Source organism: Eulemur rufifrons, chromosome 17, assembly GCF_041146395.1.
Source record: "Eulemur rufifrons isolate Redbay chromosome 17, OSU_ERuf_1, whole genome shotgun sequence".
In the NCBI taxonomy this organism is placed as follows: Eukaryota; Metazoa; Chordata; class Mammalia; order Primates; family Lemuridae; genus Eulemur; species Eulemur rufifrons.
The window spans coordinates 53,195,464-53,210,502 of NC_090999.1; the positions used below are offsets into that span (position 1 = coordinate 53,195,464).

Below are 15,039 nucleotides of genomic sequence, written 5' to 3' on the forward strand. Positions count from 1 at the left end.
TAGTATTAGGACAACAGGCTATGTAGGAAAAACAAGGCTAACACCTTTCCTTATTCCTTCCTCCAAAATAAATTCCAGATGAAGTAAAGACTTGAACATGAAACAGTAAGTGAATAAAGAAAAAACAAGGGATGATTTTTTAATATAGTTTCAGAATGGAGAAGACTTTTCTTAGTACTAAGGCACAAAACCTAGAAACTGTACAAGGAAATTTTGATACATTCAAATACATAAAAATAGAAAGATTCTGGTAATAAAAAGATCCTCAGTATATATGTAAGACAGATGTAAAGAACTGTAACAATTAAAGAATTTTTTACAAATCACCCAGAAAAAGGCCTCGTTTGGTAATTCACTATGTTGAAGAGAGTAGAGGAAGCAGACACTAATACATGGACAGGAATGTAAACAGGCCAATAATTTCCTAGGAGAGAAATTTGGCATATACTTATAATTTCACTAATGAGAGCTTGTCTTACTAACAGAAGTTCACAAATGCACAGAGACACAGCTACAGGGATATTCTTGAAGCATTGTTTGTAATAATAAAAGACTTGAGGCCGGGCGAAGTGGCTCACGCCTGTAATCCTAGCACTCTGGGAGGCCGAGGTGCGTGGATCGCTCGAGGTCAGGAGTTCGAGACCAGCCTGAGCAAGAGTGAGACCCTGTCTCTACTAAAAATAGAAAGAAATTAGCTGGACAACTAAAAATATATAGAAAAATGTAGCCAGGCATGGTGGCGTATGCCTGTAGTCCCAGCTACTTGGGAGGCTGAGGCAGTAGGATCACTTGAACCCAGGAGTTTGAGGTTGCTGTGAGCTAGGCTGACGCCACGGCACTCTAGCCCGGGCAACAGAGTGAGACTCTTGTCTCAAAAAAAAAAAAAAAAACTTGAAACATTCTAAATATCTACCAGTCAGAACTGATTGAATAAATTATGGTATGCCCATATGATGGAGTATTATATACCTGTTATAGATAATGCAGTAGACCCTATGTTTTAATATGGAATGATCTCTAAGCTACATTGTTAAGTAGGTAAATTAAAATGCAGAATGATAGGTGCATGATTCCATTTTCATGAGAAAAAATAGATGTGTAAAAATGTTTATAGATGTATTGAACTTAGAGTAATTTGAATCAGTGGCTGCTAACATTATGCTTAAAGAGAAACATTAGATGGTACCAGACACTATACCAGCCAGTTTCTTAGTTTAAACCAACTGAAACTAATTTGGGGTAACTTAAGCAGAAAAGAGATTTATTGAATTATGAGGAGACCTTTATTTTTTTATTTTTTTTTTTTTTTTGAGACAGAGTCTAACTCTGTTGCCCGGGCTAGAGTGAGTGCCATGGCGTCAGTCTAGCTCACAGCAACCTCAAACTCCTGGGCTTAAGCGATCCTACTGCCTCAGCCTCCCGAGTAGCTGGGACTACCGGCATGCACCACCATGCCCGGCTAATTTTTTGTATATATATTTTAGTTGTCCATATAATTTCTTTCTATTTTTAGTAGAGACGGGGTCTCACTCTTGCTCAGGCTGGTCTTGAACTCCTGACCTCGAGCGATCCACCCGCCTCGGCCTCCCAGAGTGCTAGGATTACAGGCGTGAGCCACCGCGCCCGGCCGAGACCTTCGTTCTTATAGTATACTGTGGCAATATTTGCCATTCTCTTGTTGCAAACATGTCTTTATTTATTAACTCTTCTTCTAGTTTTGTTTGTTTTCATTAGTATCAAAGAAGTGCACTGAAACCAAATAGCATAATGTATTAAGTTTTTAAAGATTATCATTGAAATTAAAGCATTAAATTAAGTTAATTAAATTTTAAATTCTCATGGAGAACTAGAATCCTTGAGAGTGTATCCTCATACCCCTATTTGAGAAACATTTACAATGTAGATGGACTCTATTTTCTTGGAGACATAGTACTCAAATAATCATGTGTACAAGTACTGTAAGACTGTGGCCACATTTGTTTGTTTTCTTTTTTTTTTTTTTTTGAGACAGAGTCTTGCTCTGTTGCCTGAGCTAGAGTGCCACGGCATTAGCCTTCGCTCACAGCAACCTCAAACTAACTCCTGGGCTCAAGGGATCTTCCTGCCTCACCCTCCCACGTAGCGGGACCACAGGTGTGTGCCATGACGCCAGCTAATTTTTTCCATTTTTAGTAGAGATGGGTCTCACTCTTGCTCAGGCTGATCTCAAACTTCTGAGCTCAAGCAATCCTCCCACCTTGGTCTCCCAGAGTGCTAAGATTACAGGTGTGAGTCACTGTGCCCGGCCCTGTGGCCACATTTGTGAGAAAATTCTGCCAAGGCTAAATTCCATTTGGATTTATTTTATTTTTAATGATGTCACATTGATTTTCACATGATCATGTTCAATCCTGTTGGAACTTTCAACTCACAGAGGCACCTAGTAACCCAAGAGACCTCAGTCAGAAATAAGTCTTTTAAACATACTCCAAATGGGTCTTGTGAAAACTGAATTAATGCAGACTATGTTGTGGGCATGATAAAAATTATCAGCTGCTAACTGGATATTTTAGGCTGTTCAATGTAGCAAAGTTAGTCTAAGAAATTTTAGAACATTTTTTTTCCACTGAGCAGAAATTACATGTTTCTTAAATATCTAGAGTTAGGTCTTTCAAACTAAAAAATATTGGTTTCTACAGAAATAATTTGTTTTCATCTATGGTTTTTCACACGTAATAGGCCATAACAAAGAGCTACTTAAACTACTTAGACAATTCTTTACAGGAAAAGTAACCATACCTGACTATGAGTGTTGGGAATGTCAGTGACATTTGTGTCTCTTCACATTTCCCTCTCACTGTGTTTTTCACTCTGACCAGGCTACCGAACAAACCCAGGTTACAGCTGTAAATTTTTGTGGGGGAACAGATTCCTTGATCAGCAACATAGTCTCTTTTTTCCTTTTTCCAAAATTAGACCCATTTCCATTGCCACCAGTCTGGGTTTCTAAGTCCATTTAACATTCCTGTAATTCAGATAGAGCAGTTACGTGATTCAGACAACAGCAATGTGGTTTGTTTTTGTCTCTAGCCCCTCTGCTGTTGATGAAGGATTAAATAGGAAAGTACAGTTACACCACTGCTGATTAATTTTGTCATCTGTGTGGATTTGGGTTAGAGACAAATGAGAGTATTTTTAGGCTTATTGAAATTGCTCATCACTTTCTTATTTTCACTTTGAACTGTATAATTCTATTTTATTTTAATGCAGGTACAGCCTGACTATTTGGACTGGAAAAAATGATGACTATTCCATTGAAGATTTACTTTATATTAGAGACCATTTTGACAAAAACCAAGTTTTCTATGACATCTCGGAACCACAAAACCTTCAATTTAAACAAGCCATTGGAATCAAAGTTAATCTCTAAGAAGAGGAGTCTTCCAAATTATTTTCTGTGCTTTAGTTTCATAAGCCTTCTCTGCATTGGTCTGAATTAATTATCATGTAAATTATGATTATAGGCTTAGGCTCCAATTCATCCAATCAGGAAACATTTATTGTGTGCTTACTCTGTGGGCATATGTTCTTATAAAATAGTGCACTTATGTAAAAGATTTGGAAAGGAGATTTCAGTGGCCTGGTCTAATAATAATTTAGGAAAATGATACTCTGAACCTCTTTATAAGAAGTAACTTTGAGACTGAGCAAGAGCAAGATCCCTTCTCTACTAAAAATAAAAAAATTAGCTGGGCGTTGTGGCATGTGCCTGTAGTCCCAGCTACTTGGGAGATGAGGCAAAAGGATCGCTTGAGCCCAGGAGTTTGAGGTTGCAGTGAGCTGTGATGATGCCACTGCAGTCTACCCAGGGTGACAGAGGGAGACCCTGTCTCAAAAAAAAAAAAGTATTATATACTGAAGACTAGTGGGAGAATCCACACGTCCTAAAACAGGTATAAATCACATTTTATTGCCACTTACATTACAGAGATTACGAAAAATATGGCACTCTCTTTGCCTTTTTCTGGGAAAACTGGGAGATAACAAAAAAGTAGGAGGGCTTTAAAAATGTTTTTGACTTTCACAGGGGTGAGCAGCTGTCTCATACCAAGAACTAATCCATATCCTGAAACTATAGGTTAAATTAGATGGATTTAGAATTTCCATATTGGGAAACATACTGGCAGCTAAGTATATTTTTTGTTTCTATAGTATCTTATCTATAGTGAACAATATACTGTTGGAGAGCAGTTTTAAGCCTTGTAATATATCATTTGTTTTCCAAGTTTGTCACTCTATTCAGGAATACCCCTAAGTTTTGCTGCAAAACAAAACTTTCTTGAATACTTTTCTTTATGCAAATAAAAAAACCTTCAAGGGCTTAAATTCAATTTTACTCAGTTTCCCTCTTTCAAGACCCTTCATAATGTGGTCCCACCCTAAAAGTCGATTTGATGTGCTCTAGCACAGCTCCTTTATTTCAAAAATTCATTCAACATCAATGGTCTTTAGATCTTACCTTAACAGTTCATTTTGACTATTTGATTATGTTCACTAATTGTGCCATGCATGTCTCCTCAGCTAGATTGTAACTCTTTCATGGTAAACGTGCATACTTAAGTGTCCTTTACAGCGCCTGTCATAGTCAGAGCAAAGTATTCAAAAAAATATATTGCTTCCTTGATTTGTTAAAAAGAAATTTACCAGTGAATGCCCTAAGATATGTAATTTTGCCTTTTGTTAATCAACCATTTTTCTCCCAGAAAATAAAGTAGTTCTATATAGAGAAAAGAGCTTGGACTTTGAGTTCAGACAGACTTCCCTCACAGCCCCACGTCTGTCCCTTACTAGCCATAGACTTTGGGAAGTCTTTAATGTCATTAACTCTGGGCTTACTCATCTGTAAAATGAGAGAAAGATGAGAATTCTTTTATAAGGTATGTGTGAGGATTATGTGAAATTCATGTGATAGAGACCATCTAGCTCAATAACACAATAAATGGTTAACAGATGAGGTTAGTTTGTCTTCTTTTAGACTTACCATATGATTGTGTCCATTATGGATTGACAGATAGCACTAAGAGATACAACATGAAACATGGTAGACATATAAGTACTTAAAGATAACAGTTACAGTATTTCCACTTTAAGCTTCAGCTCTAGTTGAATGGAGTGCTATTTGTGAAATAATACCTAAAACTTTACTTCTTATGGTTTGCTAAAGGCAAAAGGTACAATTTTATTATAAAATTTCAACAGAGAATAATTTTTTAATTATAAAAATTATTTAACTTATACATTTTCTACATGACCATGCATTACATGCATTACTAAAGACATTTGAATATATAAATGACTTGCCTTTTGTTGAAGTTTGAAATAAAATTCATTTGTCCAGAATATTATTTTTACTACTTATCTTACCCTTGATAATATTTTTTAAATTGTTAATATTATGGTGAAATTATTTTATATTGAGAAATCTAAATGCCTAATGTCACTTAGATTAAGATTTAAGGTATATTTTAAACTGCTTGCAGGAACAAAAACACATAAGAGAATTGTAAAATGTATTCTGTTGAAAAGTAAATTTTTAATGGCTATCCATATGGAAAAAATAACCTACCTCACACCATACACAAATAATTTGATATGGATCTTAGGCCTAAATGTGAATGCTAAAATTATAAAGCATTTAGAGGAGAATAAGGAGAATGTTTTCATGACTTTGGAGTAGGTATTGGTTTCTTATAAGCCACAAAGCACTGGCCATAAAAGAAAATGTTGATAAATGGACTTTATCAAAATTTAAAACTTCTCATCAAAAGACACCCTTGACACATATCTGACAGAGGGCTTATATTCACAATATGTAAAGAACTCTAAACTGAAAAGAAAAAAAACAAAAAAAAAACCCACCTAATTTAAAATGGGCAAAAGAACAGATACTTCACAAAAAAATAGATACTCAAATGGCCAAAAGTATAAGAAAAGGTACTCAACAGCATTATTCATCCAGGAAAGGAAAATTTAAACCATAATTAATACCAGAAATGCTAATATTATAAAAATGGATGATACCTTTTAGGGAAAAAGGGAAAGCAGTGTGGCAGTTTCTGATAAAATTAAGTATATCTCTACCTTAAGACCCAGCCATTCTATCTATAGGCATATACTCAAGAGAAAAGACCTCATATGTTCACATAAAAAGACTTATACAAGAATGTTCATAGCAACTTTATTCTTAATAACCCAAAACTGAGAACAACCCAAATTTTCATCAACAAGAGAATTGATAGATAATGGTAGATTCATGCAATGAAATTACTACACAGCACTTAGAACAGTTTGAACTACTGATACGTATAACAATATAGGTGAATATTAAAAACATTGTGCAAAAGAAGCAGACACAAATACTATGTGGATCCGTTTATATGAATGAGTTCAAGAGTAGCCAGAGCTAACATATGCTGCTAGAAGTCAGAATAATAATTACCTATGAGGTTCTGTGGGGTGTTTTCTGGATAGGAGCATGTGGGAACTTTTTTGAGTGATGAAAACATTCTATATCTTGTTCTGCAGGTAGTTATTTTGATGTGTACATAGGCAAAAATTATTGAGTTGTACATTTAACATTTGTGCATTTTACTGTATGTAAATTATACATCAATTTTCAATAATATTTTTAAAGGCCTTGTACAAAAATGCAATAGAAAACTATGCAGACACTGAAAAATTGACATGGAAAGATGTTGCAGAATATTGTTGCAGGTTGTTAAAGCATGAATAGTGTAATGTTTATGTAAAACTGTATGTTTTATATGCATAGAAAAATTTTGGAAAGATGTTCAAACATACAAAATAAGTAAATGGTTAAATACCACCTATGTGTCCCCTCTAGATTCAGGTCTAATATATGGGTGTGGATATGCTATAGCATCTGAAGGCTAGTTCCCAAGGCAGAGCAATCCTAACTCTAGAAGAGACTTTTATTAGAGATCCGATTGTCCAAAAATTCAAAGGCTTTTAATAAGTACAGTAGCGTATGGTCCTGTAAGAGTGATATAATTGCTAATTAGCCAGATATGTACTCATTTATACAGTGGGAAATTTATTTAAAGTAATTTGTAATAGTTTGCTTGTTTGTTGGAGTTGGGGTCTTGAGGTATTTTGTGGTTGGTTTTTTTTTTTTTTTTTTGCTGTAATTTTAAAAATTGAATGTCTAGTGAATATATAGAAAAATGCTTTGGGCTGGGCACAGTGGCTCACACCTGTAATCCTAGCACTCTGGGAGGCCGAGGTAGGAGGATCTCTCGAGGTCAGGAGTTCGAGACCAGCCTGAGCAGGAGCAAGACCCCACTCTTGGGAAAGAAAATGGAAAGAAATTATCTGGACAGCTAAAAATATATATAGAAAAAAATTAGCCGGGCATGGTGGCACATGCCTGTAGTCCCAGCTACTCGGGAGGCTGAGGCAGAAGGATCGCTTGAGCCCAGGAGTTTGAGGTTGCTGTGAGCTAGGCTGATGCCATAGCACTCTAGCTTGGGCAACAGAGCGAGACTCTGTCTCAAAAAAAAAAAAAAAAATAGAAAAATGCTCTGTCTCTCACTTTTTTGTTTAAGATATGAGCCTGCCTGGGAGGAACCTACAGTCTACTTACAATCTTAAATTCATGAATCTATGCAAGAAAGATAGTTGAGTGTTAAAAGGAAAGATGAGGACCGTAGTGCTAAAGAAATTCTTTATGTAGAAAATCGGAGTATAATAAGTGAACCCAAGAACTGACAGGTCTTGGCAGATGCAGGGTGGGGTCCAAGGGAGCCCCCGGACCTCAGCAGCAGGAGCCCAGGGTCTAGTGCTCAAGTGCTGCACAGCAGCGCCTCTCTTACTCTGCACTGTAACCTCTTCTCTCTTAATGATACCCGTCAGCCTTTGGCCTGGGGACCACAGTGTGTCCAGTCACCTGTGTCTTTCCTGAGGGTATCTCATGACAAGACTTCACGGCTCAGCAGGAACTCTGGGGCCAGGGGCAGGCATCCAGTCAGTGTCTGCTGCGCTGAGGCTATGTAAGTGACGCAGAAAGTGTTCCCGTAGAGTTCAGAAATGGAGCTCACAGTCTAGTAGGGGGAGAGAGACAAATGACAAGCTGAATATTTGCTAAAATGCCTATGATGGAACTATATACTTGGGTTGTGGTGAGAGCCCCAAAGAGATAGCAGTCTGTTTTAATTTGAAAGGGGCTCACCCAGCCGCCTGTCCTCTCAAGGAGCCTGCCTTTTGTGTCTGTGCTGCTGCTTGCTGGAGGAACCAGTCTGACTAAATCTGCAGACTACGCTGTTTGGGTTTGATTGCTGCTGGAGAATCTTCATCAGAGCTGGTCATCACCCCTTTCTTCTTTATCCCTTCCTTGAAGTGAAAGAATAAAATCAAGTACAAAAATTTATTAATAATTGACATATTGGGTGTGAGACTGTTGCCATTTTGTCAATCTAGGGGGTAGTATTAATAGAAAAACTCTGGATAGAATAGAAGCGCGTGAGCTCTTCAAACCATCCCCAAGGTGAGGCTCCTTCAAGGCAGGCCTGTGGGCTTTCTCTTGATGGCTGTGAGCAGGATCAGATAGTCAAGAAAGTTGAGCCAGGTGTGCGGGTGTGTGCCTAGCTACATGGGAGGCTGAGGTGTGAGGATTGCTTGAGCCCAGAAGTTTGAGACCTGCCTGGCCAATATAGCAAGACCCCATTACTAAAAAAAAAAAAAAAAAAAAAAAAGAGTAGCTGGTGGTGTAGCCCTTCATTCTTGGGAGTTCAAAGGCCTTGATAGTCCTGCCTGTGTGAAACTGTGATAAACTGCATTTACTACTGGCCATGATAATATCAGGGGTGCCCCAGTGAGTTCCCCAGATTCTACCCGTGCTCCTTTTAGCTCCCATTTTGTGGTTCTGAGAATCGTTTTTGCCAACATCATGACCCCATTTTCTCCTGTGAAGGAATCTGGAGTGACCAGGTAGTTATCTCAGCGTCTCATCGCCTACTTCGGGGGAATGCTATAGTGTCTCTTGATGGAAGTGTTCTTCCCTTGGATGCCAAATTCTTTATATCAATAGGACCCAAAGTTGCAGTAGTAGGATAGCAATTTTTTTTTTTTTTTTTTCTTTTTGAGACAGAGTCTTGCTCTGTCACCCTGGGTAGAGTGCAGCGGTGTCATCATAGCTCACTGCAACCTCAGACTCCTGGGCTCAAGCCATCCTCCTGCCTTAGCCTCCCAAGTAGCTGTGACTACAGGCACTTGCCACAACACCCAGCTAATTCTTCTATTTTTAGTAGAGATGAGGTCTTGCTCTTGCTCAGGCTAGTCTTGAACTCCTGACCTCAAGCAATCCTCTTGCCTTGGGCCTCCCAGAGTGCTGGGATTACAGGTGTGAGCCACTGTGGGCAATTTTGTATTTTGAAGTTGACAGGAAGATCCTTCTTGAAATGTTTAGCCTGGCAATCAAAATTTAAATTTGTTGGCTGGGCGTGGTGGCTCACGCCTGTAATCCTAGCACTCTGGGAGGCCGAGGTGGGCGGATCGTTTGAGCTCAGGAGTTCGAGACCAGCCTGAGCAAGAGCGAGACCCCATCTCTACTAAAAATAGAAAGAAATTATATGGACAGCTAAAAATATATATGAAAAAATTAGCCGGGCATGGTGGTGCATGCCTGTAGTCCCAGCTACTCGGGAGGCTGAGACAGGAGGATCGCTTGAGCCCAGGAGTTTGAGGTTGCTGTGAGCTAGGCTGATGCCACGGCACTCACTCTAGCCCGGGCAACAAAGTGAGACTCTGTCTCAAAAAAAAAAAAAAAAAAAAAAAAAAAATTTAAATTTGTGCCACTACAACCAACACTTAATTAACATCATGAAAACAAAGCTAGAAAGTCATGTGGATGATTAGGCCCCCAAAATCGAATTTCAATCCTTAGTTTTCAGCTTTTCCCACTAAATCTAGAGCTGTTTAAAAGTAAAGATTATCTCAAAGAATTTTGCAGTTGAAAAGACTTTTAAAGATTATTCAATAAGTAGAATCTCTTTTGTTAAATCTCTGATCAACATCAGTCCTCTCTGCCTATTTCCAAAAATGGTGATTCACGTCTTCCTGGGACTGGCTTTTTCTTACACAGACAGCTCCAGTAGCTAACAGAGTGCTGCAATATTTCTGTAACTTAATTTTACGGTGCTAGTTTATCTTTATTTGAGGACTCTGGACTGAGTAATTGCATCAGTCCTTTCAGTATTTAAGGCCAGACATCTAATCTCAATTGAGTCTTTTTATCCCCAGGCTAAACAACACCAATTCTCTCATCTAAACATTTTTTTCCCAGACTCTATCATCTTTTTCAACTTCTTCTGTATATTCTTCAGTTTAAGATGTGGTATCTAGAATTAAGAACAATGTTGCAGGTCTGATCTACGAGTGCTAAGATTCTGTAGTAGACCCTCATTAATCTTATAATAATGTGGTCTTGGCCCTGTTAACAGTCTCAATAAACCTGGATTATATTAAGTTAGTAATTAACTGTCATTTTTTTCCACATTGTTGTAATTTGGGATTTTTAAGATGGAGAGCATGCCTTCAGTGATTATGAGAGACACAAGATGGAAATAGAGATTTTGGGGATGGGGGAGCACAAGAGAAAAATAAAGAAAAAATGTTTAAAAAAAGATTTTATTACTTACAAGTCCTGGGGGTACACAGCACAGCTGACACACGAGGATGTCATGGAGCTCATGGAGAGAGAGAGGAAGGGACCCTGGACCAATGCCTCCAGGGTATTATCTAAACATGTTTCCCACAGGGAGTTTTAATTTGTGGGTTTAAAGCAAGCAGGTGCAAGTTCCAGGAGGTCACACAGTGACTGAGAGATGGTCACTTTGGCACATATGCATAGTCCAAGTGGGGAGTGAGGGTCAGCGGGGCCAGTCGAGCGGGCTGCATCTGGCAGTTCCATAGCCAAGTGGTTACCAGGAAGCAGCCGTATGAGCCAGATAGCAGGACTGACCACACTGAGCACCTGGGAGAGGTGTGGAACTGGTAACTGTGTCAGAGGTGATGAGCCTGCTTCCGGTAGGAGACAGTCCAACTTATATTCAAAGTGGATGCTAAGGCAACATAAAATAATAATTCACTACATACATAAACTGTTGATTATCCTAATCTTATGCAACTGATTTCAAAACCTAAATGTAAGTATTCATGATCGTTAAGCTTTAGGTTATTGGTTTTGATCCATTGTTTCAGCTAGTTTATATTCTTTTAAATTGTTTTTGTTCGTTGTGTTCACTATTCTTTCCAGCTTTTCCTTTCCTGGCCTTCCCTTTAAGAATGGTAGACATTGAAAGATGGTATACAGAGAGACAGGATGTCACCTTGGAGAGGGTGGGCAGCGCCTACAAATCTAGTGGATTTATAATTGTCTGTGATCAGGGCCTCTTGGAGACTCAGATATGTGATCTAAGGAATACTGGCACAAGGCTATATAAACTCCAATATTAATTTGCTAAGAATTATGACTTCCAGTTAGACTGTCTTCTTGTTTTAAAATGTACGTTTTATTATTATTCAGGTATGGGGAGGCCAACAGATCAGGAGACGATTGAAGACATTTGTTATTCTCAGCCCCGGAGAGGAGAGGAGGGAGAAGGGGAGGGGGAAGAGGGGGAACGGGAGGGGAGGGGGGCGCACCACACTATGCAGCGCCACATGGGGAAGGACCAGGGTCTCTTGGGAGGCAGAAGGAGCCAGGGGAAAAGCTGGGCAAGAGCCTTTATTGTGGTGTCTGTGGGAAGAAGTAGGCAGGCAGGTAGGCAGGTGGGCTCTGGGGTGTAGGCGCTGTCTCTACCTGTTACCTGGCCTGGGGAGATTAGGGCAGGGGAGAGTGGCCTGTGAGAGCCCCATGAAGGAAGTGGTTGGGCTCTGGGCTGTGGATTGGTTGTTTGCATATGAAAGGTGTGTTCCGTGGGGGAGTGGTTTTCTATCTCTAGAAATTAGTTAACCCTGGGAGAGGCTATCCCTCCAGTGTCAGCGAGGGCCCAGGGTGTCAAAGCATCTGAAAATACAAAAATCAAAAAACATGATGAATTTATTTCTCATCACCCTGACATTTATTCTCTCTTTTAATAAAGCAAACTATATGGGAATCCAATTATTAAAAGGCTACACAATGAGTATTTAATCAGAATAAGGGTAGTTTTATCATTTGAAATTTTAAAAGATTCAAGTATTAGATTCCTGATGGGTGAGTCTCTACTAAGGAATATGCCAGGCAGGTGTTCACCACTTCCCTGGGCACCGCCTGTATGGGCTCTGTCAACACACTCTCAGTAACTGGGGTGGCCCTATGTCCACAAAATGACTCCTGCCATGAATCAGTAGTAGCTGTACTCTGAAAATCCTAGTCCCAAGTAGCTGTAAAATGAATAAATGGTCTAATCATACCTTTAAGTAAAAGTTAAATCATACTCTTACATGAAGTTAAAATATAACCAAATGCATTTTAAAATATATACATATATACATATCTGATTCCTGTTGCAAACAGGATCTGTGACTCACCATTGAGATCACAATGATACATTTTACTTAACTGAGTAAAAAGTCCCATGGGATGACTTTACAACCATACTCAACACCAAAAATGTTCTTGGGATTGCTAGCAGGTTAAAAATTCTTCCAGGCCGGGCGCGGTGGCTTAGGCCTGTAATCCTAGCACTCTGGGAGGCTGAGGCTGGTGGATTGCTTGAGGTCAGGAGTTCAAGACCAGCCTGAGCAAGAATGAGACCCCGTCTCTACTAAAAATAGAAAGAAATTATCTGGCCAACTAAAAATATATATGAAAAAATTAGCCCAGCATGGTGGCACATGCCTGAGGTCCCAGCTACTCGGGAGGCTGAGGCAGGAGGATCGCTTAAGCCCAGGAGTTTGAGGTTGCTGTGAACTAGGCTGATGCCACAGCACTCATTCTAGCCTGGGCAACAGAGCAAGACTCTGTCTCAAAAAATAAAATAAAATAAAATAAAATAAAAATTCTCCCAAATATGGCCCCAAAAGTTTTGATACTGTTAAATATCTTTTTCATGTTGGGATGAGAACAGCAATAATAGTTATTCTTTCCTCATTTTCTATTTATTCAAAGTAAACTTTGGCACAATTTCTCTTGAAATTATGTTGAAATATTCTTAGTATTTGAGATAAATAAAAATCAGCAATAATCAAAATGATATTTTAAGTCTTTATTAGTACCATTTTGTTTATGAACTAATCTATTTACATATTCTTCCAAACTGCATCCTTACAACTTGAAATTAACTATTTTTCTCAGTATTAAATATAGAAAGCATTTAGCTACCTATATAAACATCAGGTACAATTCTAAGTTCTGAATCAAAAAATACTTCCAATGTAATTAATGTTAATGTTCTTCAAAACATTAAAAGGAAAAAAACTGCAGTTACTTTTTAAAATAAAAGCCACAAATAATTAAATAATTACTATGTACATTACAACTTACTTATATCAAATTACCAGGAAAAGCATCACGTCAATTATTAGGATCACCTCTACTCACAGAAGGCAAAAAATATTATATATGACAATCATCAAATTAATACACTCAGGATTTATATAGTCTGATTTATTCTTTGTTGAGAAACTGCTCGGTTGAATAAGGACTTTTTGTATAAACATCATACCTTTAAGTTATATAGATAATTTAGTTATTTTATATTTTATAATAGCATGGTATTCATTTATTTTGTTAGAAGTTATTCACAGGTCCTAAAATACTAGATTGGAATGTCACATTAAGGAAAGTATCATTATATATTCTTATTATATAAATGTCTAATAACTACATATCCAAAATAAAAACATACCATTTAATATTGACTGAATATTTTGTGATTAAGTTTCTATTGGCTTTCTTAATTTTAGCTAACCTAATAATCAGTTTTACTTTTAAAAGCAAAGCAAGCACTTAGTTTCTATTTGTGATAAATCCCAAACTTTTTTTTTGGTTGTTTCTTTTGAAAGACAAGAATAATTTGATATAAGTAAAGAGGAATGCTTTTTAACTTTTGTATTATATTACCTTGCTATTGGAAACCTATGGCTTGGTTTCCAAAAATAATAATAATTGCACATGATAACATTATAGGTAAGTTTATTTAAAACAAAAAAAAGCAAAAAACAGCATACAAACAATAGGACTAGGCATAGATTTTTAGTAGCTTATAAAACTCTGACTTGCCAGTTTGACACTGATTAAGCTGATACCACAAATATTTTAGTTGCCCACTCTACTATAGTGCTTAAACTTTAAAAATTTTAATTAGATTTTTACCTACCTGCAGTCAACATTTTTAAAAAATTAGTTCATTCTTTCTTTGTAGCTTAGGTTTATAGATCTTAGAACATTTTATCGCTGTTAAGAGTTTTCTGTTATGCTTTTGGGATCATAATAAATCACAATCTTATTTATTGACTTGAAATGTTAAAAAAATTTATTGACTTGAAAACTGGTTCCTAATAGAATATTTAGCCAATCTGAAATTAAAAAAAAATTATCTTCAACATATGTGGCCTTCTTTCTTTGCTGATTTTTGTTTACTTATTTTTTTTTTTAGAGGCAGGGATTTCGCTCTTGCTCAGGCTGGTCTCAAACTCCCGAGCTCAAGTGATCCTCCTGCCTTGGGTTCCCAGAGTGCTAGGATTACAGGCATAAGCCACCTTGCCCAGCCATGATTTTTGCTTAAATGACAAATTTGGACCACATGAAGGTTGTTAAATATTGGAGGTTTTAAGAAAAATAGCTTTCATTTTGTTTAAGAGAATTCCCTTAGCAGAAACTATATATTATTTGTGTATTTATGGTGACTAGTACAATACACATTACATTTTGATCTGCCTATCCATTATGGACTAACCAATTACAAGATTTAAAGGGATGAATATTTATGATTTCTTCTCTAATTCTATATTTCTCTCATAGAGACATTCGAAGAAAATGTGTTTTCTATCCATCTC

The 15,039-nt window shown here is 37.6% G+C and overlaps 1 protein-coding gene across 2 annotated transcripts in view; it reads left to right on the top strand.

Moving 5' to 3' along the window:
* Positions 1-4,779, top strand: part of FAM151B (family with sequence similarity 151 member B) — a 29,501-nt gene extending 24,722 nt beyond the window's left edge. Inside the window, exon 6 of one of the 2 annotated variants that reach the window (XM_069492178.1) lies at positions 3,250-4,779. In XM_069492178.1, the coding sequence (XP_069348279.1) occupies positions 3,250-3,409 (160 nt within the window). In that variant the 3' untranslated portion in view covers positions 3,410-4,779. Of the gene's footprint in view, positions 1-2,011; positions 2,112-3,249 lie in introns of those variants that run through there. The other variant, XM_069492179.1, reaches the window with a different exon arrangement.
* Positions 4,780-15,039: the final 10,260 nt, after the last annotated feature.